At 39.1% G+C, this 23,757-nt stretch overlaps 1 protein-coding gene across 1 annotated transcript in view; it reads left to right on the forward strand.

The window, feature by feature from the left end:
- erbb2 (erb-b2 receptor tyrosine kinase 2) overlaps positions 1-23,757 on the forward strand; it is a 63,771-nt gene that overhangs the window by 14,427 nt on the left and 25,587 nt on the right. The window contains exons 2-5 of the mRNA XM_079801286.1: positions 17,795-17,946; positions 19,167-19,356; positions 23,010-23,138; positions 23,212-23,280. Of these exons, the coding sequence (XP_079657412.1) occupies positions 17,795-17,946; positions 19,167-19,356; positions 23,010-23,138; positions 23,212-23,280 (540 nt within the window). The remainder of the gene's footprint in view (positions 1-17,794; positions 17,947-19,166; positions 19,357-23,009; positions 23,139-23,211; positions 23,281-23,757) is intronic.

Below are 23,757 nucleotides of genomic sequence, written 5' to 3' on the forward strand. Positions count from 1 at the left end.
TCCCCTCTGTCTCCGCTGGGCTCTGCCCACTTTTCCAGCATTTTTCAAAATTTGCCAGTGGGTGGAGTTAAGCTCTGAGCAGGGGTTTAGTTACCCTTTAAAGACAAATTTTCAGGTAGGTCTAACATTAGTATTGAGGTAAGCAATACTAAAATAAGACATCAAATGTAAATTAATATTGGTCTTCCCTGGATATATTAAATTAGATTAATCCTTACTCTTAAGCTTGCAAAAGTTAGTCATTCAAGAGCAGTGAGTGTCATAAAGGTTAATCAAACAACACAAGACAAAGAGTAACTCAGAGACAGCAGCAGTTTATTCGACTGCTGTCACTTTAAGAGCGAACACGGATGGGTTACATGCAGTTGCACAAATGTTCACTCGCGAGTCACGACGGGATTTACGTGCATTCTGGTCAAGACGGTAATTTAGTACATACATTTGTGTGTATTTGACCATTTCAGTGCAATTTGTACTCGCAAGCTTTTTTGTGAGATGGCCTGTGTGTGTGTGCGTGTGTGTGTGTCCTCTTTGCAAACATTCACATCCCACAAAATGTCCTACGGGACATGAATAATAAAACAGTTGAGGCCATCAGGAAATGGCTGGGACTGAATTCCCATTCCACCAGGGACATAATCTTCCTCACACTCAAGGAAGGGGGTCTGGGGGTCCCAAATGTGGAATGGACTTATTCCACTATAAGACTAGCACACCTCATCAGCATGCTCAACAACGACGATGCTGCAGTCAGAGAGCTAGCCAGAGCTTCCCTCTTACTAGACCTTAGGAAGAGAAAGGTCCCTTTGGCCACAGGCAACCAAGACAGCTTCCTAGGCTTCAGGAGGAAGAGCAACGGCAAACTGGACACACAAGCTGCAGGTTTCGGAGTTCGTTCAGACCGGCCATACCTAAACGATCTGTGTAACAGACTGGCAGTTAAACTACAGTGGACACAAAGCAACTCACACACTGCACCCGAGGTATCTGACACAGTGGTCACAGACCCATCTATTACTGTGGAGGCCACAGTCTGTCACAATGAGACACAACACACACTTCAGAGCACAACGGCAAGAAGAGCCTTACTGAACATCAAACAGATGGACACAAAGCAACACTGGACTGGACTGAGAATGCAGGGAAAGTTGGCATGTCTTGACTTTGCTGACCACTCTACATCTCACTCTATGTACAGAAATGCTGCAATAGGGGAGGATATTCTGTGCTTCACTGTTAAGGCCAGACTACAGGTGCTGCCAACCAGATACAATGTAGCATTATGGTACCCTCAGATCACCATCCACACTGTATAATGCACTCTAAGCTGTGTCAAAGCTGTGTTACCTTTATGTTTTGTCTATATCCTTTCTGTACGAAATTTGATTGGCGGATTCAAATAAAGAAATTAAAATGTGCTGAGCGGTTTGAACACTGGCAAGACTTAAAAATAAATGCAAATGATAAACTTTAGTGACGATGCGACACTGCCTCGATTGTGCAAGTGGCAAATCCTGTGTCAACTGTGCAGCTCGATTTTAGTGCAGATGCGATGCGCTAATGTGAAGCCATTTGAGCATTTTGAAAGGGAGAGAGAGAGCGCTCGCACGCGGTGATTCACTCGCGCTGGTTGTGAACTTACGTCTCACAGAAAGTTTTCCTTTTGCGCCTTTGGTTGCAATACTTATCGCATATGTTGCACTTTGCTGACTCGGCATCCACTAAGTGTTATAAGTGTATAAAAGCCGGTTGGCTTTTGGAACCGAAATTTGGCACCGAAAGATAAATAATTTTTCGATACTCATTGTATCAGAGTTTTTCGTTCGATACCTTAAAAGTATCGCCGTTCGGTGCCCAGCCCTACTGCTGAGTTTCGGTTTATTTACTAGATGCGCTCCAGTTCATGTGCAATGAAAGTGATCGCTCCTGCGCCTTCATGTCACGATTGTTGTCTGCTATAGCCTATTTGCTTCTTATTTATTAAATCCAGGCAATTGGCTGACGAAATTAATAAAATGAAGATACAATTTATACAAAACTAAATTCACTTTAAAGAAATGCTTTCTACAAAACAAAACTTAATATTTAACAAAATAAAATAACCACCAAAATCATTTCCGACCCACTCGCATCTTTGCACTTTTCCTAATCGGATGAAATTTTAAAATAACATTATAATATTAAAACATAAATATGAAACAAAATACATTGTTTAATGTCTATAACAAGTATAGTAGGTTACAGTACAGATAAATGTCATGTCTGAGCGGGATTTGAGTGAACGCCATTTTACCGGTGAGTGGTTCATGAGTGGAGCGATGGCATAGAGCGGATTATTGAGCTGAGCGTCACACCAGTCCGCTTGGCTCATTACAGACGCGCTCCCTTCAGAACGCCCACGTATTAAAAAATGGTCGGATTTAAATCAGGCTCACATTTAATGTGTCGGGCCGGGCCGGGCTCGGACACAACGTGCACAGGCTCGGGTAGGGATGGGCTTGATTTTTTGAGCCCGATCTAAGCTCTAACCAGGTTTCAGTTGATCAATGGTGCAGTCGTTTTCAAATGCCAACAATGCTCCTGAACACACCTCGTTTTCAGACCAGCACGCCCATGGGCGCATAAATGGGCGCAAATATTGCTATTTAAAAAACGTGGCGCAGGACGTGAAAATGATAACTGCGTCAGTCTGAAACTAGCAAAAAACACTTTGCTGGCACCGCATTGCGCCGGGTATATGATAGGGCCCTCTGTTTGACTAACAGATAACACTCACATGTTGCAACACATGAAACAGGTGCATCATTTTATGGTAAGTTAGAACAGCCTGAACTGCAAACAGTGACAAACAACAACAATACAGAGAAATAATCAACTAACTACAACCAAGTCTCTATTCCTCTAAACATGAAAACAAATATTTCATCATACCTTTAGCCTACTTGGTGAAGTCTTTGTGGCGTGGGAAGTTCATTGTCAGACGTGTCAATCAAAATGTGACTTTGTGAAAATAACACCTTAAATGCACACACATGATTTGCATATTAATGATTTGCATTTTAATGCTAGAAAGCCTATGATTTTTTTTAAAAACATCTATTCTATTTGATCATTACATTTTCATACTCATCTTTTCATCAATTAGGAATTTGACTGAAATTGTATTGGCGTACCTGTTATAAAAGGCTTAGTTCATCCAAAAATAAAAATGTGAGTCTCACATAAAAAAAAAAAAAAAATCCCCTTTTAAATCGGAATTGCAATTATATTTTTCTCCCAAATTGTGCAACCCTAATTTTATCTTTAATAGTATTTCATTAAAAATATATAGTTTATTTATTATTAGTCAGCAGTAGGGCCCATTCACCTACTAAAAGCACTGTTTTGTAATTTTTTGAGTAGTGAACTTAATTTATTGATTTAACCTGTCTTTTTTGTAGATGCTTGGTGTTTTATGTTGTCTTATTTGATATTGTTAAGAATGCCCATGCAAATGATCACTGAAACACAATTTCCCTATGTGGATAAATAAAGAACTACTGTTTATCAGACAAGCGGTGCCAATAAAATAACCAAATATCAGCAAGTTAATTGGCCTGTGTGATTTATTGGTTTAGACAGCAGCATAAAACTAACAAATAAAAGTCAGAGCAGCCCTCTACAGTATATAATATAATATAAATATAAAATATACATTTCAAACACTATTTAAGTCAAGTAAACAGTCATGAACAAATAAACAACAGAACAAAGATGCTAATTAAATAAACTGTGCTTTTCAGGTTTTTTGTGTAACAGTAGTTAGATACAGATTAGGTGCAGAAATTGAATAATTAAATGTAAAATAACACTGCATAGTCTTCAATGTATAAATTAAATATAGATACATTTTTATTAAAGAGCATTGAGTGATTTTTTGCATTAAGTCTGTTGTTAGATTAACATTAAAAACAGTGGATAGTGATTTACTCGCATTGTAGAGGGTTGCAAGGTACTCAGAGTGTACGTGTGTGTGTGTGTGTAAACCAGTTGGTTTGGATGTCACTGGCAATATGTTTGTGGTGTATAATAGACCCTTTTCACATTTCTGGCTTTCTCAGAGCGGACGTGGTCATAGTTGGGTAAACTATTATTGCGTTGAATGAGAGTATTAAATATAGTTTTTGTGTCCACATTTGCTCAAATAGCAAAAGAAAAACTCCACAATAGTGATTTCACAACTTGCAAAAAAAGGGGGAAAAATAGAGTGAGATTGATAATAACGCCAGTGAAAAGAAAGAAAGATGTTAATTTTTACCATCACTCCCATAGACGCTGTATTAGAATCACCCTCACAGCAGCGGTCATTTGTTTTTTGTAATTTGATGCAAAAGTAATATACGTAATACAAAGTATTAGTGTTATAAATGTACATACATAAAAAAAAAAAAAGAAAATACCAAAAACTTTTGCAGGATTTAGGGTCTATAACACTTCAGCCAGTCTAAAAAGCAAGTTTGAGTAGGAGTAAAAAAAGTATTATGTAGAAACAAGTACAATGAGAGAGAAAGAGAACAGAGCCACAGAGATGTGGACGAATAGAGTTGTTTTCAATTCAAGGCCCCTGTACACACATGCACAGAGTCGAGGGAATGTTAGGATGATGAAAGAGGAGGAAGGGAACTTGGAAAGGAAGTGTGAACTGGAGAAAACAGTGACTTATTATTCAATCTCAGTCCCATCAGCATGCATGCATGTCACTTCTGTTACTACACAAAACCAGCTCTTTCAATAATGTCTCATATGATAGCTTAAATTTTTTTTGGATCACCCTTATTTGCAAATTTTCACATAACCACCGTGTTAAGTCTGTCTTAAGAACTATTCTGATCAACAGTTAACCAAGGGGTTATCATTCTTATTTTTAAGATTCAAATGAGACTACACTAACACTAACTTGTACAACTAGTCTAAGCAATTTATGCAACCGGCCACTGGAATTAACTGACTTTAAACATAAAAAAAAATCAACAAAATGTTTAGAGGTGTAATAGAAATGATTTTGGTTTAGGGTCTTTTGTCAAATGTTAGCCTGTAGTTTACAGTGCTCTGAATCTATAGTGACTTACAATAAATCATCTGTAAATGAGGGCGCAGTCGCCAAATATCTTACACATGCTCAAATCTCAGCACAGCGCTGCACATGCACACACTCTGTCATGACATGGACGCTCAGAGTGAGTGCCAAACACATCTATTTCCAGTATCCTGCACAGAGTAGCAGTGTGATAAAGCCAAGACAGCCAAGATAGGAAGACGGTAGTCATGACTGTAAATGAAACAAATCATGTGTGTGTATTTAATGTGTTATTTTCCACTACAAGACAAATGAATAATACATTTAAAGTGATATTAATGCAGACTTTATAGGCAGTACTCTTGAGTTTAATTTCCGTGATGTTAAATTTAAAATGATGTTAATTTATTTTATGTAGCCTACTGCTGGGTGGCATTGGACTCAGTCTGGAAAGCTCAGTCTGGAAACCTGTACATTAATTTATCCCGCTTCTGTTACACATTTGCGGGAACCAATCACAGACTGGCTTATCCACCTGGCGCGCTATTGGCGGGTTTAACACAATGACTGATAGAGAAGTGATGGATCGATGCCCGTTGATCATGCCTCTTGTGGTCTGATTGGTTGAAGGACTATCCAATTGACCTATCGGTAAGCCCCGCCCCCCTTAGTTACTGTTGCTAACTCGGACAAACAAACGGAGTTGCTATATCTTACAATGACAGCCGTCAGTGTGAAAACCTTCTCCCAAGATGTTTTTGGACACAGAATGTAGCGTATATCCCGTCCGAATGATGGCCAGACTTTTCTGATGGTTTATTATGTCATTTTTCACTCCAAAAAAATCATCGTAAGAGCTGAACAAACAAAGCATAAGAAGTGCGCACTAATGTCTCATTCACAAACTCTCTCTCACCGTTGCTCTCTCCGTTGCATTACCATTAACATACACAGCAAACTACACAAAAACACTCATAAAACTAACAGTAAACAAACATATACACAGACCGTACGCCTTTCGAGGGTGCAGTTAATAACTGGTAAACTTTGTATGATCTACAAAACAACTCCGATAAACTGCGTGCGAGCTCTCCCTTTCACCACCCGTAGACTATAATACCCATCAAAATAGGAGTACTCCTTAGTAGGACAGATAATGTAGACCTTAAACATATCTAAAATTAAATTAATTTACATATAACCAGTTTAATATGGAGAGGCACGGAAATGTAGACCTTCGTGTTTTTGACCTAACGTTACAGTGTTACATGACGTGAGAACAGTTATTACAGTTGTATGTTAGCAGGGACTTTAATCGTAACTTAACGAGAGTATGACAAACAGAAAATCCTCTCAGGATACCTGGAATCAGTGTTACAGTACCTCAGGCACGACATTTTAGCATTTTTGTAGCATAAACACCATCAAACCGATGAGAGCTTCGGATTTTCCAATGCATCTCTATGGCGCTGACACCTAAAGATGTCCGAGTTCCGGTCCCGGCACAACTGATACTCAACTGCTATTGGCTCATCTGCGTTCGAGGGGAGGGGCTTACCGATAGGTCAATTGCGTACAGAGTCATTTTTGATCACGCCTCTTGTGCAGTAGAAAATACATAGCAGACTCCCCAGACTGATGTTCAATCTTAAAAGATTGAGCTTGGTCTGGTGATGGCCTGACAAGGGTGGTATACCAGTTCATGCGGTGGTATACCGGTTTCACGACATGCATTTTTTAAATACCACCATGCCGGTGCGTAGTTGAAAAAACTGCTGCATCTATTCAGTGGCCACAAAGAGCGCCATGTAGAGTGTTTTGAGAGGGGACCTCTATTACCGGCTAGGGATGTGACGGTGGTTTCAATGAATTCCTATGGAAGTTAAAGGATTAGTTCACTTCAAAATGAAAATGTCCTGATATTTTACTCACCCCAATCTCATCCAAAATGTTCATGTCTTTCTTTCTTCAGTCGAAAAGAAATAACGTTTTTTGAGGAAACATTCCAGGATTTTTCTCCTCACCATAGACTACCATGGCAACCAAAATGTCCAAATCTTCACAGTGCCACGGTGGGCAAGTGATGAAACCAGTGTTGAGTTTAAACACTGGTAACACCGGCAACACTGACTATCGTAGCAAGCCTATAACCAGCATACCCTTCTTTCTAATGGTTATAACTTTATAACGCAACAATAAACAGTGTTCGGCGAAACGGAATACAAGTAATGCGAGTTGCATAATGAGTTTACCTTTTAAATTTACAGCAAAAATAGGAGTTACTTTTTCAAAAAATAACGCAAGTTTATTTGTTTTCCCATTCATTGACTGGCACCTCTCCTGTCCGCATGTTGAGAGAAATTGGGAGTAAGTGCAGAGGCGTTGTGTGTAGTGTTATACCGATATATCGGGCCGATATTTGCGTGTATCGGCATCGGCCGATACAAGGCTGCTGGGTTCGCCGATATTTTTTTCCCTTCATTATTTACAGACAGGCGTCCACAGGCAGCTCTCACCGTCTTCAAACTGTCTTGCTCTCCCTCGCGCATATTAATCAAAATCAATTGAGAATTGACACGATGGTAAAAGGTTGAAAGACCGAAGTTTCACGTGGATCATTGGGAGATTTTTTCCTGAATTACCGCTGGTGTTGCTCTACAAGAGATTAAGTTAAGTGCACCTACACTCTAAAAAATGCTGGGTTAAAAATAACCCAAGTTGGGTTGAAAATGGACTAACCCAGCAATTGGGTTGTTTTAAGCAAACATTTAACCCAACCGCTGGGTCAAAACAACCCAATTGCTGGGTTAGTCCATATTCAACCCAACTTGGGTTATTTTTAACCCAGCATTTTTTTGAGTGTAACCATTAAATGACTAGGCTGTAAATAGTTTTAAAATTAAGTATAGTACAGTCAGTGTGCACTTTATTATGCTGCTTGCTTGTTGATACTGCATGCAAATAGTGTAATTCTTTTATTTATGCTTAAATATTTATTTTCAGAATTTATTTTTCACCACTTTTTTTCTTGTTCTACCTCACCTGTTTTTACTATTTGTTATATATAGGTTTTTTTAGTTCAATAAATGTTCCTTTTTTAAATTGTAAATTTTAAATTGTTATCATCATGATCATTGTGTCATTTTCATGATGTAAATTGAGAGAGCAAAAGCAGTATCGGCTCAAGAAAATCGGCAGCCCGTATCGGTCATCGGCTAAGGCTGATGAAAAAAAATCAGTATCGGCATCGGCACTAAAAAATCAATATCGGTCGATCCCTAGTTGTGTGCGCTGTGTGAACATGATGGTTTTTGTAGTTCTAGACTAAATGTGAGCATGCATTTACTCATCTCATTTGCACAAAAACAGATTCAGTATTCCTCAAAATGAATAAAAACATAAAATGCAAACTCAGAATATTACACAAACCTGCAATAATTAAATGTGTTATATAATAATAATATACACCGATCAGGCATAACATTATGACAGGTGAAGTGAATAACACTGATTATCTCTTCAATATGGCACCTGTTAGTGGTGGGATATGTTAGGCAGTGAACACCTGAACATTTTGTCCTCAAAGTTGATGTGTTAGAAGCAGGAAAATTGGGCAAGCGTAAGGATTTGAGTGAGTTTGACAAGGGCCAAATTGTGAAGGCTAGACGACTGGGTCAGTGCATCTCCAAAACTGCAGCTCTTGTGGGGTTTTCCTGGTCTACAGTGGTCAGTATCTATCAAAAGGTGTCCAAGGAAGGAACAGTGGTTAACCACGTCATGGGCCAAGGCTCATTGATGCACGTGGGGAGCAAAGACTGGCCCGTGTGGTCCGATCAAACAGACGAGCTACTGTAGCTCAATTTGCTCAAGAAGTTAATGCTGGTTCTGATAAAAAGGTGTCAGAAGAATACACAATGCATCGCAGTTTTTTTGCGTATGGGGCTGCATTGCCGAAGACCAGTCAGGGTGCCCATGTTAACCCCTGTCCACCGCCGAAAGCGACAGCAGTGAGCATCAGAACTGTACCACGGAAAAATGGAAGAAGGTGGCCTGGTCTGATGAATCACCTTTTCTTTTACATCACGTGGATGGCCGGGTGCGTCGCTTACCTGGGGAACACATGGCACCAGGATGCACTATGGGAAGAAGGCAAGCTGGCAGAGGCAGTGTGATGCTTTGGGCAATGTTCTGCTGGGAAACCCTGGGCCCTGCCATCCATGTGGATGTTACTTTGACACGTACCACCTACCTAAGCATTGTTGCAGGCCATGTACACCCTTTCATGGAAACGGTATTCCCTGGTGGCTGTGGCCTCTTTCAGCAGGATAATGCGCCCTGCCACAAAGCACAAATGGTTCAGGAATGGTTTAAGGAGCACAATAACAAGTTTGAGGTGTTGACTTGGCCTCCAAATTCCCCAGATCTCAATCCAATCGAGCATCTGTGGGATGTGCTGAACAAACAAGTCCAATCCATGGAGGCCCCTCCTCGCAACTTACAGGACTTAAAGGATCTGCTGCTAACATCTTGGTGCCAGATACCACAGCACACCTTCAGGGGTCTAGTGGAGTCCATGCCTTGACGGGTCAGGGCTGTTTTGGCAACAAAAGTGGGACCAACACAATATTAGAATGTTTTGCCTGATCGGTGTACTTTATGTATTTAATCAAACTTTATTAACCAGTGTCTTTGCTAAGTCCATTAGCACTGCTTTATTGGCTTTATTGAAAAACATGCATAAACCATATATTGTAGCAGCAGTCATGTTTATTGTCTTCACGTTTCATCAGTCAAAAGGTTTTTGCTTTTTATTCAGCTACAGCGAAAGCTGGATGCCTTTGTTTCATATTCATAAGTTATTACTTCTATGAGTCAGTAAAAAAACAAAAAACTAAAAGTTTCTGCGAGAGAGCGCCCTTCGACTTTGAGTATGAATGAAATATATATTACATGATGTGTGTTTAGCGCTCCATAATCCTTATATTGCCTCATTTTGCATAAGAATAGAACACCAGGTCAGGCATAGAATATATTGTCTCTTTGAATTTAAATCTAGATTTATTGACATTGTAACACACAGTATTATATGCCCATAAGTATGAGAACCTTTTGCACATTCCCTGACTTGAACAAATGATTGCATTTATGTGTGTTAATTTCAACACAATCTAATGACAATTTGTCAATGTTTTTACGTTTTTTTCATAAATTGACAATTCTTGGATAGTTTTGTTCTACAACATAAAATGTACACACTTACACCCCAAATGTTCCTATCTAGTTACTTATTAGAAAAAAATAAATGTATAAAAAAATAACAGCTTAATAATTCTAAATCGTATGTAATTTACGTTGTAAAACAAAAATCGGCAAGTTGTGTTTACCACAGACCTTATCTTACTCATAAATTGAAAAACCCCATTATAAAAACCCATAGGAAAATATTGAGGGAACCACTGACAAATTAGTCTTTTGATTTTGACATCACAACTACACCACTCTGTAGCGTCTGGACCAATCAGGCACACACACATATTATTCATTTATTTAATGAATAATCCAGTAAACTCACTCTCCCAAATAAGGCCTGTGAAACGTCCCCAAATGAAGCTAACACAACGGCAGGACGCAGTGTCTTGTTACAGGACACACACTGAGACTGGGTTTTACGACGGAAAAGAATGTCCTGAGAGGTGTGACCCTCATTTAAATTCTTGCAGAGGAACAGGAATAAAAACCCTGTTAATCTTATATATAGTCTATATACAACCACTTGATAAATGTGTAAACATGTATCTAATTTTCCCATCTCATGATTTTCCCTTTTATGTGGCGTTTGTATTCTTGTAAACTCAATTGGGGTGATGTTTCAGACTTTGCATATATGGGTAACCAACATTATATGTGCGGCATGTTTGGTCTCTAAAAAAGCCAATCTTCGTCACCGATTTGTTAATTTACATTACATGTTGCTAACGTTGTGATGCATTAGTATTATAAAAATCTTAAAGATTCTTTTCTTAAACACCCAATGAAAGTACATATTCAAATGCCTTGCTAGAACACAAAGGGTCGTAAAATTTCCCTCCAAAGGGAAATCTTCTCATTGGATCTCGCACCTCCAGGGGGTGTGCCATCTTCACGCTTTAAAGTAACTGATCAGCTTTTAGCTGGGGCTTTTTCTTTTTCTGAAATGCTGACGTGAAGATGATGCTAAACTAGAAGCCTCTAAGGACCCACCAAAGCTTGTGCCAGGCTGCGGCCTTGTCTTTCCATTCACCAAAGATACACTGACTACCACTGGTTCTCTCTCATCAAGACCACATCAGCAAGGATCAACTGGAGCCTCAACAAATTGCATCAGGACAGTTTAATTCAAATGGGCGAGACATGCAAGTATCAAACTTAGTCTCATTATTTGATACATTAAGTATCCTTACCCCTTTTAAAGAAGGGCATTTTAGAACTAAACTGATGGTTTGCTCAAGGCTGTTGATCTGCTGAATTTCAGACAATGCTGTAACTTCTTGCTTCCCTGTATTCTGCTTCAGCTCTTTTTCCCTTGGTAAACTGTATGCATGTATGTGTGTGTATGTTAGAGTAGTTTAAGTGTTTAGACTAGTTAATAAAATCTTTTTCATGTTACACATAAAGTTGTCCGTGTCTCAAGCTCATAACTGGAGTCACTAATCATTTAGATCTTGGTTACTGCTCTTAGTAGTATTGGAAATTAAGAAAGACATTTCCCATGCCCCGGAAATGTACATTTCTTAGAGTTAATAAACAATTGATCCTGAGTGTTCATGGGACAAATAGGTTAATTGATTGTAATATTAATTTACGACAGTTATTATATTAACTAATCAAAATATTCATAATCAATTATAACCAGTTATTATTGATTATTAATATTTCATATAGAGCTAATTTGCTACATAAATGGTGGAGATGCTGGGGACATGATTAAACAAAGGTTATGAGCTTAAACCACTGTCAACCTAAAAGTGTGTATTTATTTGATAATTCTAGTCAGAATAGGACACAACATGCGATACCGCATTAAGGTTGCTAGTTGCTGGCTTATTTGAATGCAGATAAATAATGATTTGAATTGACATCTCTACTGTAATTGAAAAAGTCTTAACACATTTAAGCATATTTTCAAATGGTATCAGTGTAAGGTTAATATGATTTTAGCGAAGAAACCCTAATTTCAGTATTAAAGCGTAAGTCTGTTTTGACGAAGGAATCTCAGCTCAGCGGCATATAAACTGTACCAGAATTGATTATTCTGCTTTGGTTAAAGAATTCCAAATGCAGTATTGCTTAACCTGTTTCTGACGAAGGAATCTCAGTACAGTGTTGTATAAATGTAAATATGGGCGATGCTCCCCTTTTTACAGTGTAGAAGCCTTACAAATTATAGTTAGACTGATGTCATTCATCTAAACTTTATCCGTGCATTTAAAAAGCATAGCTACCTGGTGATCAAAACTGTGTCTCACTCACTGAAACCCTGAAGTGCATTGGTTCCCATGACAACGACTTGTCACAGGAAGTGCTAACTCTAGATAGCATATGTGTTACCTTCCGACGCCATTTTGTAAACAAACAGCCGAAGTGGCTAAGCTAACCCAACCTAGCAGCCCTTCAGCTTAGGCTAAGCTAACTAATAACTTCAACAGTTAGTTGTTAGCATCATTTACATGAAGCCTTTAACTACAGCTTGTGTGTATGCAGTGTGAAGTGATCAAAACCATTTTCCTTTAACCCCATTTCTGGTTTCTGAATTCTCACTTTCTCTTATCTTAACTTTAATTCTTCTCATCTAATTTCACCTGCACTTTTCAGGTGCATTCCTTACTGAACGCTGTTCAGCTAAATGTGCAGTTACTTTGTTAATTAAATCTAAACTTAATTACATGTAAACTGTTTAGCTAGAGAAGAATTTTTATAGTTATTGGGAACTTTCAATGGCACGTTGACTCAAACTTTATGGAGGGACAAACACATGGTATGGTCTTGAACATGCAGCAGCTGTGACCAACTATAGAATGATGTCCAAAGCAAATCTAATGGTTGATCATAAGTGCAATTGATTATTCCCAATACCAGATCAGTCAGCTGTTTTTAATCACTTTAAATCTTTTTATTAAATTTAATCATAATAGAAGTCAGCTATTAATTTTTCATTTAACCCTCTTGTTCTATTGTGGTTTCATTTCCCCATGAAACCGCAAAAGTAACTAGACAACTTTCCTTCTAGATTTGTTTATTTCCAACAGTTGCTTTAATTTTATGAGCCATCTACACAAGTAATCTAGACGATTGCTATGGCATAATTTTGAGTACCACTAATAAACACAATCTAATCGGAAAGATCTCCTCTTCCTCTTTCTTTCTCTTCTTCATTTGTTCAGGGATCAAGCCTGTTGTATGCTATCAGTAAGTTCTGAGAAATAATTTGACCACAAGAACCATCTTAAGTCATTTATTAAATCTAGGCTTACGCTCTTCTAGCAAAGCCACTCAGATCCACACAAATCTGAGCATCCTGCTATTTGCAGCTAAGATAGTAATAATCAGGTACACGTTTCACTTGCTAACCACACCTGGCAAAACCTAGCTGTACATTATACACCTAGCTGTCTCACTTTGCCCTTAGCTCCAAATTCTGTTTGATCTTGCATTAGTCTCTTGCCCTTACTCTCACCACAAGTGTGCCAGAATGTTGCAGATGCTCAGCCTAACTGCCCAGATGGCAGACCAAAAGGACTGGCTAGGTGTTTTGAAGAACATCCTTTTACCCACGGCCGCTGACGACCTTCAGCACAAGAGCCAAATGCAACTGGATAACAAGGGAAGACAACTAATGAAAGTTGACTCAAACCAGAGGTATGACCACAAATATCTGACTGAGGTTATCTTCCTGGCCCACAACCTCACAGGTTTGAAAGAGGAGGTAAACAACCTCAAACTCCAGATCACAGAGTCCCAAAAGGAGCTGACACATGCTAAAAGCCGCATAGACCAGCTAGAGATGGAGGCTCAGGACAGACACAAGGACCCTGGCAGAAGAGAGACACAGGTGGAAATCCACAGTCTTCAAACAGCACTGACAACTGCTAAACAACAAGAGCAGTTGGAAAAGACAGCCAGAGAGGACCTGGAAAAGGAACTCTTTGACACAAAGTCACTGTTAAACGCAGCAAATTCTGAAATCTTGGAAAAAGATGCCAGAATCATGGCCTGTGAAGGTCAACTGAAGGTGTCCAGAGCTGAAATTGAGGCACCGACCCAGCAGCTGGACAACACCAAAGATGAACTTGACATGGTCCAACGAGAACTGAGACACTCTTATCTGCTGCAAAAAGAACCACAGCAGGAGAGACATCTCACTCCCCCACTTGCAATCAGCAGAGAAAGCTCCCCCAGCCAAGCACAGAGTTACCAAGGGGGGAGACAAATCCCTCTGCTTAACATGTCATCGGACAATTTCCTTAAAGCTTCTGCAGCCGCAGAAGGAAAAGGACTGATTCAAACGAATCCTGAAATGACACATGTAGTGACACTCAAAGACCTCAACCGAATGGCCAGACAGATCCCTGCATTTACACCAGAGCTTGCAGGAGACAACGACGTTTACGCTTACCTGCGAGACATTGACTTTCACCTGCAGTCTTTGAAGAGTGTGCACCATCAAGATAGACTCTATCTGATCTGGATAACATCCAGCCCAGAGGTGCGAAGCTTTCTGGCCCGGCAGCCAGAAAACATCAAGTCTGACTACCAGCAGCTGAAACAAGCCATTATAAAGGAGTTCTCAGAGTTTGAAAACGAACTGATCGCTGCCCTAGACACCAAACAGGGTCGGCATGAAACTCCCTATGCTTACTATCACAGACTCAGACGAGCTTACTTCGGAGCTCGCAACGAATCTGGGATGGAGGAGGACACCAGCTTCAAGAGCCTTTTCCTCCGAAACCTCCACCCTATCGTAAGTCATCATTTAGGCATCATGGCCTGCGCCAACACAATGCCTATCCAACAACTGCGTGACCTGACACAGAAGGCCTTTAACAAACACAAGGCCTCCTCAAAAAGGGTTTGTAAGATCCCAGTGATTCTGAACGGCAAAATCCAGAATCCAAAGCTGGCACCAGAAGGCACCCAGAATTTCCACAATGCAAAAGCCTTTAACAAAAAGCTAGCCAGCAGAGGGCAAAACCATCACCATGGCCATAGATCTAGACTCAAGACCAACCGCTGGGAGGAGCCAAGGAAAAGAACATTCTCACCCAGCAAACACCACAGGACGTCCCACAGCAGTCTTCAACAACAACATCCTCCTCCACACCTTTCACACAGGTGCCAAACAGAGGCTGCACAAAGACAGCTGGACACGCCTGCTTCTGAGTTACAAGAGATACTAGCACTAGTAAAAGAGCTCCGTGATCAGAACTCCCCTGAGGAGTACTGGGAAGAACGAACCTCTTACTCTTGCCCAACACAGCTTGGGCAAGCTTAAGTCAGCACTGCAGCCAGAGCAGAGTAACACTGCAGGCTTCAGACTCCTGGTCCCTTGGTGCAGAACAAAGGGCTAATGACCACCTGCTGCCCTTGTGCTACCAACACTAGGTCAGTCTGAAACTCTCTTCACACTACACAATACCCATAACCACTCCCTGCAGTCACAAACAACCACCTGCCTCAAAGGACAGGTGACACACTTTCAAGGCACCTGCTGCCTCGGCACCTGCTGCAGAGACCTGGACGTGGCTACTGTCTACATCACCCGATGGAACGACCACCACTCCAGGAAACAAAAACAACCAGAGGCCACCATGGCCTTCCAGCCTTGTATGACAGAGGTGTGTCTGATCTTTCTGCACTTCCAATGTCGTTCGTGGTTGTCCTTGAGAGGGACAACAACGATCGAAAGGGGGGAATATGTAGCGTCTGGACCAATCAGGCACACACACATATTATTCATTTATTTAATGAATAATCCAGTAAACTCACTCTCCCAAATAAGGCCTGTGAAACGTCCCCAAATGAAGCTAACACAACGGCAGGACGCAGTGTCTTGTTACAGGACACACACTGAGACTGGGTTTTACGACGGAAAAGAATGTCCTGAGAGGTGTGACCCTCATTTAAATTCTTGCAGAGGAACAGGAATAAAAACCCTGTTAATCTTATATATAGTCTATATACAACCACTTGATAAATGTGTAAACATGTATCTAATTTTCCCATCTCATGATTTTCCCTTTTATGTGGCGTTTGTATTCTTGTAAACTCAATTGGGGTGATGTTTCAGACTTTGCATATATGGGTAACCAACATTATATGTGCGGCATGTTTGGTCTCTAAAAAAGCCAATCTTCGTCACCGATTTGTTAATTTACATTACATGTTGCTAACGTTGTGATGCATTAGTATTATAAAAATCTTAAAGATTCTTTTCTTAAACACCCAATGAAAGTACATATTCAAATGCCTTGCTAGAACACAAAGGGTCGTAAAATTTCCCTCCAAAGGGAAATCTTCTCATTGGATCTCGCACCTCCAGGGGGTGTGCCATCTTCACGCTTTAAAGTAACTGATCAGCTTTTAGCTGGGGCTTTTTCTTTTTCTGAAATGCTGACGTGAAGATGATGCTAAACTAGAAGCCTCTAAGGACCCACCAAAGCTTGTGCCAGGCTGCGGCCTTGTCTTTCCATTCACCAAAGATACACTGACTACCACTGGTTCTCTCTCATCAAGACCACATCAGCAAGGATCAACTGGAGCCTCAACAAATTGCATCAGGACAGTTTAATTCAAATGGGCGAGACATGCAAGTATCAAACTTAGTCTCATTATTTGATACATTAAGTATCCTTACCCCTTTTAAAGAAGGGCATTTTAGAACTAAACTGATGGTTTGCTCAAGGCTGTTGATCTGCTGAATTTCAGACAATGCTGTAACTTCTTGCTTCCCTGTATTCTGCTTCAGCTCTTTTTCCCTTGGTAAACTGTATGCATGTATGTGTGTGTATGTTAGAGTAGTTTAAGTGTTTAGACTAGTTAATAAAATCTTTTTCATGTTACACATAAAGTTGTCCGTGTCTCAAGCTCATAACTGGAGTCACTAATCATTTAGATCTTGGTTACTGCTCTTAGTAGTATTGGAAATTAAGAAAGACATTTCCCATGCCCCGGAAATGTACATTTCTTAGAGTTAATAAACAATTGATCCTGAGTGTTCATGGGACAAATAGGTTAATTGATTGTAATATTAATTTACGACAGTTATTATATTAACTAATCAAAATATTCATAATCAATTATAACCAGTTATTATTGATTATTAATATTTCATATAGAGCTAATTTGCTACAACTCTATCATTAAAAGATTTATTTTACATGGAGCAGGTTGTCTCATGAGGGCTGATATGTTGATCTCACATGACCTGACCTGAAATAGGGCTGAAACCAACAATTATTTTATTAGAATGATTAGTTAATCAACTATTTGGGTGATTCATGGATTCAAATAAGTGAAATCTTTTGTGTACGGCTGCATCCACACTGCTTGGTGTCAGTATGTCCAAGAAGACTGCCATATTGGCTATTGAGACGCAAACAAAAATGACTTAGTGAAACCTTAATAGGCCTAATCTGTGAAAAAAGTATTCCAGATAATTGTATACAGCCATGCTGATATGTGTGTCTGTGTTTTACTTTTCAGTATGTCTCGGGACAGATATGAAGCTGGCTTTACCCTCCAGTCTTCAGAATCATTATAAGATGCTCAAGCTGCTGTACACGGGCTGTCAAGTGGTTCATGGTAACCTGGAGATCACGCATCTGCAGGGCACTCCAGACCTCTCCTTTTTGCAGGTACGGGACTGTCATGTGTTTGTGTGTGTTAGGGTAGTGCTCTTTATTATACAGCGGCTAGATTTCTTCCTGTTCATTTTCTTGCCATTGTGTTAAATAATCACATTATAATGAATAATGTGTGTGTGCCTGAGTTTGACCACAGCATATTTCTAAAAGTCTGCAATGCCCTTTTATTGTATGTTACACAGGCATAATCATTTTTAAAAAGCTCAAAGGGTACTGAATAACAGGAATGGGTCACCTTTATTTTAAGGTGTCCTCCTTGTTACAGTGTAAATATACAGTAAATTTAAGTACTGAGTAATATAAATTAACTACATGTACTTTATATAGGGTTAGGCTTAAGATTAGGTTTGGTTTAGGGTTAGTTGCATGTAATTATGCATAATTTATAGTAATTACTATAGAAACTACATGTAACGTGTAACAAGGACAATGTAAAATTAAGTGTTACCCAGGAATGGCCCATCTTAAGGGATAGTTTACCCAAAAATGAAAATAAGCCCATGATTTACTCACCCTCAAGCTATCCTAGGTCTATTTGACATTCTTCTTTTAGACGAATACAATCGAAGTTATATTAAAAAATATCCTGGCTCTTTCAAGCTTTATAATGGCAGTGAATGGCAGCACAAAAATTAAAGCTCAAAAAAGTGCATCCATCCATTATAAAAGTAATCCACACAGCTCCAGGGTGTTGATAAAGGCATTCTGAAGCGAATTCATGGGTTTGTGTAAGAAAAATATCCATATTTAAAACTTTATAAAGTAAAATATCTAGCTTCCGGAGGACCGTCTTCCATATTCAACTGACGAAGTAAGTGTAGCACCCCTCGCAGTTCAAAATGCTTACGCTACATCCGACGTCATAGTTACACCAGTTGAATACAATGATTATAAATCACTGCCATTATAAAGCTGGGAAGAGCCAGGATATTTTTTTTATTTAACTCTGATTGTATTCGTCCGAAAAAAGAAAGTTATATACATCTAGGATGGCTTGAGGGTGAGTAAATCATGGGGTAATTAACATTTTTTGGTGAATTATCCCTTCAACATCCTATTTCAGGTAAAAATGTTCCTTACAAAAACTTTTAAAGTTCTTACACAACTGATAAGGACAATAGAAATGCTATTAATTTAAGCCACTCACTAATAATGAGTCTCAAATGTCAATAAAATGATGAAAATGAAAAGATGCTCATGTTTGTCTGTAGGGGATTGTGGAGGTTCAGGGGTATGTGCTGATAGCTCACGTTTCAGTGCGTTCAGTTCCTCTGGACAGTCTACGGATCATACGAGGCAGTCAGCTCTATAACTCCAGCTATGCTCTCGCAGTACATAACAACACCCACCACAGTCAGGTGGGAGTCGGCCTGAGAGAACTACGCCTCAGGAGTCTTACAGGTAAGGAGTGTGGGACATTGTGAAAGCATTTTAAAATAGTCAAATTTATATTGGGTTATTTTAGATTTAAGAGTGAAAGTCTATTACTGACTACTCTAATTTTTTCAGTCAACTTCAGTTAAAATTAGGTTAAGTTAAAGCTTCGGTTTACACTGTTTGATGACACCTGATAGCAATTAATTATATTAGTGGTAGTGGTATAGTTATTTAAAAAAATGATATATATACCTTCTCTGGAAGTCTCAGGATCAAAAAATGTTAGGATGTCTCTTGCCTGTCAACATATATATTTACATACCTTAGCGCACCCTGCTCGCGCAGACATCACTAGCATGTCTTCAGACATAAGAAAGTATACTTTGTCTACTTTTTATGTACTTGTCAGAAATATACTTAAAATGGCACTTAACTATACCTGACAGAAAAGTACACTATATTGACAAAAGTATTGGGACACTCCTCCAAATCATTGAATCCAGGTGTTCTAGTCACTTCCATGGCTACAGGTATATAAAGTCAAGCACCCAGGCATGCAGACTTCTTCTACAAACATTTCAGAAATAATGGGTCGCTCTCAGGAGCTCAGTGAATTCAAGCGTGGTACCGTGATAGGTTGCCACCTGTGCAATAAGTCCATTCCTGAAATTTTCTCTCTACTAAATATTCCACAGTCAACTGTTAATGGTATTATAACAAAGTGGAAACAATTGGGAACTACAGCAACTCAGCCACGAAGTGGTAGGCCACGTAAAAAATCACAAAGCGCACAGTGCGCAGAAGTCGTAAACTTTCTGCAGAGTCAATGGCTACAGACCTCCAGACTTCATGTGGCCTTCAGATTAGCTCAAGAACAGTGTGTTGAGAGCTTCATGGAATGGGTTTCCATGGGTGAGCAGCTGCATCATCACAAAGTGCAATGCAAAGCGTTGGATGTTTTGATCATCGTTCGGAATGCGATTTTCTCAGCTTTTTGTTAAAAATGTAAATTTTTTTCTTAATGAAACTTACCAACATTCAAGTGTTGATAAAAAGGATGCACGAAGCTACAATAACATGTTTTTAAAATCGAAAGAGGTAAAGTACAGTTAATACCTAAATAGGAACATAGAAGTATACATAAAATGCAAAAATAATATATAAATAGTAAACTGTAAGTATGTTTTGTTAACTTAAAGAAAACTTACAAGTATACTTGCAGTGTAAAACTACTAAACTAGTAGTTTACTGAATACCCTTCAAAGTGTACTTTCATAAACTAAAAAATGTGCTACAAGTATTAAAAGTAAACTACGAGTATACTTATAAATTCACTTGTAGTACAGATGCAGTATGAGAAAAGTAGTTGTGCATTTAAAGTTTACTACTGTTACACTTATAGTACACTTAAAGGATTAGTTCACTTCAAAATGAAAATTTCCTGCTAATTTACTCACCCCCATATCATGTCAGATGTTCATGTCTTTCTTTCTTCAGTCGAAAAGAAATTACGTTTTTTGAGGATTTTCCTCCACATAATGGACTTCAGCAGATTGAAGGTCCAAATCAATGCTATTTAAAGGGCTCTGTACAAGGGTCTTATCTAGAGAAAAAAATATATATATCCTTTTTAACCAAAATTGCTCATCTTGCACTGCTCTGCGGTAATCACGTCGAAAAGGTCACGCTAGACATATGCAGAAGTACCGCCCCCGTGTTTAAAAAGCGCACGTGCTAAGACTAATACAAACGCCCTTTAGCAAAAAAAGGTAAAACAATGATGTCGGACGATTTTGAAGTAGGAGATGGAGATCTTTTTGGTAAAGGGCGTTTTTTATTAGTCTTAGCACGTTCACTTGGGGCAGTACTTCCGCCTACGTACGTCTAGCTTGACCATTTCGACGTGATTACGCTATCCGTGGCGTGTAGCAGAGCAGCGCAAGATGAGCAAGGTAAGGTTTTGCAATGGTTTCGCTAGATAAGGATTTCGCTCGGATTGCGCAGAGCCTTTGAAGCCCTTTGAAATTGCATTGATTTGGACCTTCATACTTTCTACATAAAGTATACTTAAAAATATACTTGAACATTACTTAAAGGGGTGGTTCCGTGTTTTTTTTCTAGGCTTGGTTGTGTTTATGGGGCGCAGTATAACATGTCTTAATACTTCTTTTTTTTTAAAAACGCCATATTTTTCTTATATTTTACCTTTATTCCACACCACTGTCTCCACTGTCCTTTGAACGGCTCGTTTGCTTCCTGCTTTTGTGAAGCCCATCCCTCCGAAAAACGCAATGGTCTTAGATTGGTTAGATGGCCAAATGTAGTTTGTAGTTCTGCAACAGCTCTCTTTCTTTCGTAATGACTGCGACGTGGCCTCGCCCACTTTGTTGCGTGTTCGCGGGGGCAGTGTTTATGTTAATAGCAAGGGTTTATGATGTCACCAACCCGGGAAGAAGCTTGTTGTAGTCCAAACCGGCCGTTTTTGTAGGCAATAAACTGCCATAACTTTAAAAGACAATATCTCCGTTTGCATTGAACTTTCAGCGCTGTAACTTTGCCGATACTGTTTATGCTCAAGCAGCAACATTACACACTAACTAAAGTTAAAAAAGTGAAATCGTGTGCAACCACCCCTTTAAGTATACTCAATAAAATGAACTTGAAGTTTACTTCTTTTTCGTAAGGGTTGCTATTGCTAGCCTCTCTGAAATTGCCTACCCTAGCTTTAAATGGATGGTGACCAGTCTAGTTAGGGGATGCGACAGTTTAGATTCCCAAGTTTATGTTCTCTCTGTAAATTAATACAGTTCAATTAGTCATAGACATTTCTATTGTGAATATACATTTTTGTAGTTATGCTCAGTTCTCAAATATTTCACTAGATAATTATCTTTGTGAAAACTTGTGTGTTGAGTAAATCCTACTCGCATGATAACATCAGTCTGTTGAGAGTAACTGCCTGTGTGATTCATTGGGTAGCAAATGTTACCAGCCAATAACTATTTCCTATAGAACAAAACGTGGTCTTTATCCACGGGTCTTAGGACGTTTACTGGATGTTTTTTTTATTATTTTCATAGATACTAATAAGTATTATCATTGAAATAAATGAATTGCATTGATTAAAATGCTTTATCACAAATGACTGGAAAGCTCATGGATAAGTCATTGAAATTCACTGGTTTGATCACCCTGATTTAATTTTTTGTTCAAGGTTCCCAGAGTCATGGAAAATCTGTGAATAGCAGAGAATTTAAAAATTGTGATTACAATTTTGATGGTCATAGAAATTAATTTAATTTTAAGAACTCATGTCATGGAATTTGTATAGCAAAAATGAATTTCCTTCTTGCGGTCACATTAGAGAATTTTAGGCAAAATTTCGCAGGCAAAAAGGTCCATTGTTGAAAGTGTAGTGATGCATGAAGAACTGAGGTCGCTTTCAAACCAAGCAGCTTTCTGCTGGTCCACACAGTGAATTAGTGTGACCAATTTGAACCCGATGTGAAATTTTTCGCCCTCACTTGAAACTCCTAAGGTCTTTATCCTCAAGTCCAAAACATTTAATTGACTAGAAATTAATCTTTGTATTTGCATTCTCTGTGAAATGATTGTAAAAATTGTTGTACAGTCATGAAAATGGAACCCTGTGAGTAAAATGACTGACTCTTTCACAGAAATCCTGCTTGGCGGGGTTTATATTTGGGGAAATCCTCAACTTTGCTTTCCTCAGAATATTCTTTGGAAAGACACTGTTACTGAAGACCAAAACAAACCGCTACATCTGCAAGACATTCCAAAGAACTGTGAGTGAACTATCCCATCACACGTCACATTATTCACTGCATCATATGCTCAATAACAATGATCTTTTTTTAGGTCCTCTTTGTTCTTCTGCTTGTGGGTCTGGTGGATGTTGGGGAGAAACAAATCAAGACTGCCAAATATGTAAGTCATTGTCTTATTGGTATTTTTCGAGTTTGATCAATGTTTTTTTTTGCCATGAATTCTGTGTAATTGAATCAAGATTACCAGTCCATCTCATTATGTTTTATAAATAATTTTTCATGTCCTTAAATTATCTAATTTATACAATATATTATATAATCATATCTTTTGTTGGTTTGAGTTAATGTGGTGGACATTTGTTTGGTGCTCGTCCTTCGGATGAGATGTTAAACCGAGGTCCTGACTCCTGACTCTCTGTGGTCATTAAAAATCCCTAGATGTCCTTTGGAAAAAGAGTAGGGGTGTAACCCCGGCATCCTGGCCAAATTTGCCCATTGGCCTCAGTCCATCAGGGCCTCCTAATAATCCGTACATACCGATTGGCTTCATCACTCTGTTTCCTCTCCACCAATAAGCTGGTGTGTGGTGAGCGTTCTGGTGCAATATGGCTGATGTCGCATCATCCAGGTGGAAGCT

This window comes from Gobio gobio, assembly GCF_949357685.1.
Source record: "Gobio gobio genome assembly, chromosome: 20".
Lineage (NCBI taxonomy): Eukaryota > Metazoa > Chordata > Actinopteri > Cypriniformes > Gobionidae > Gobio > Gobio gobio.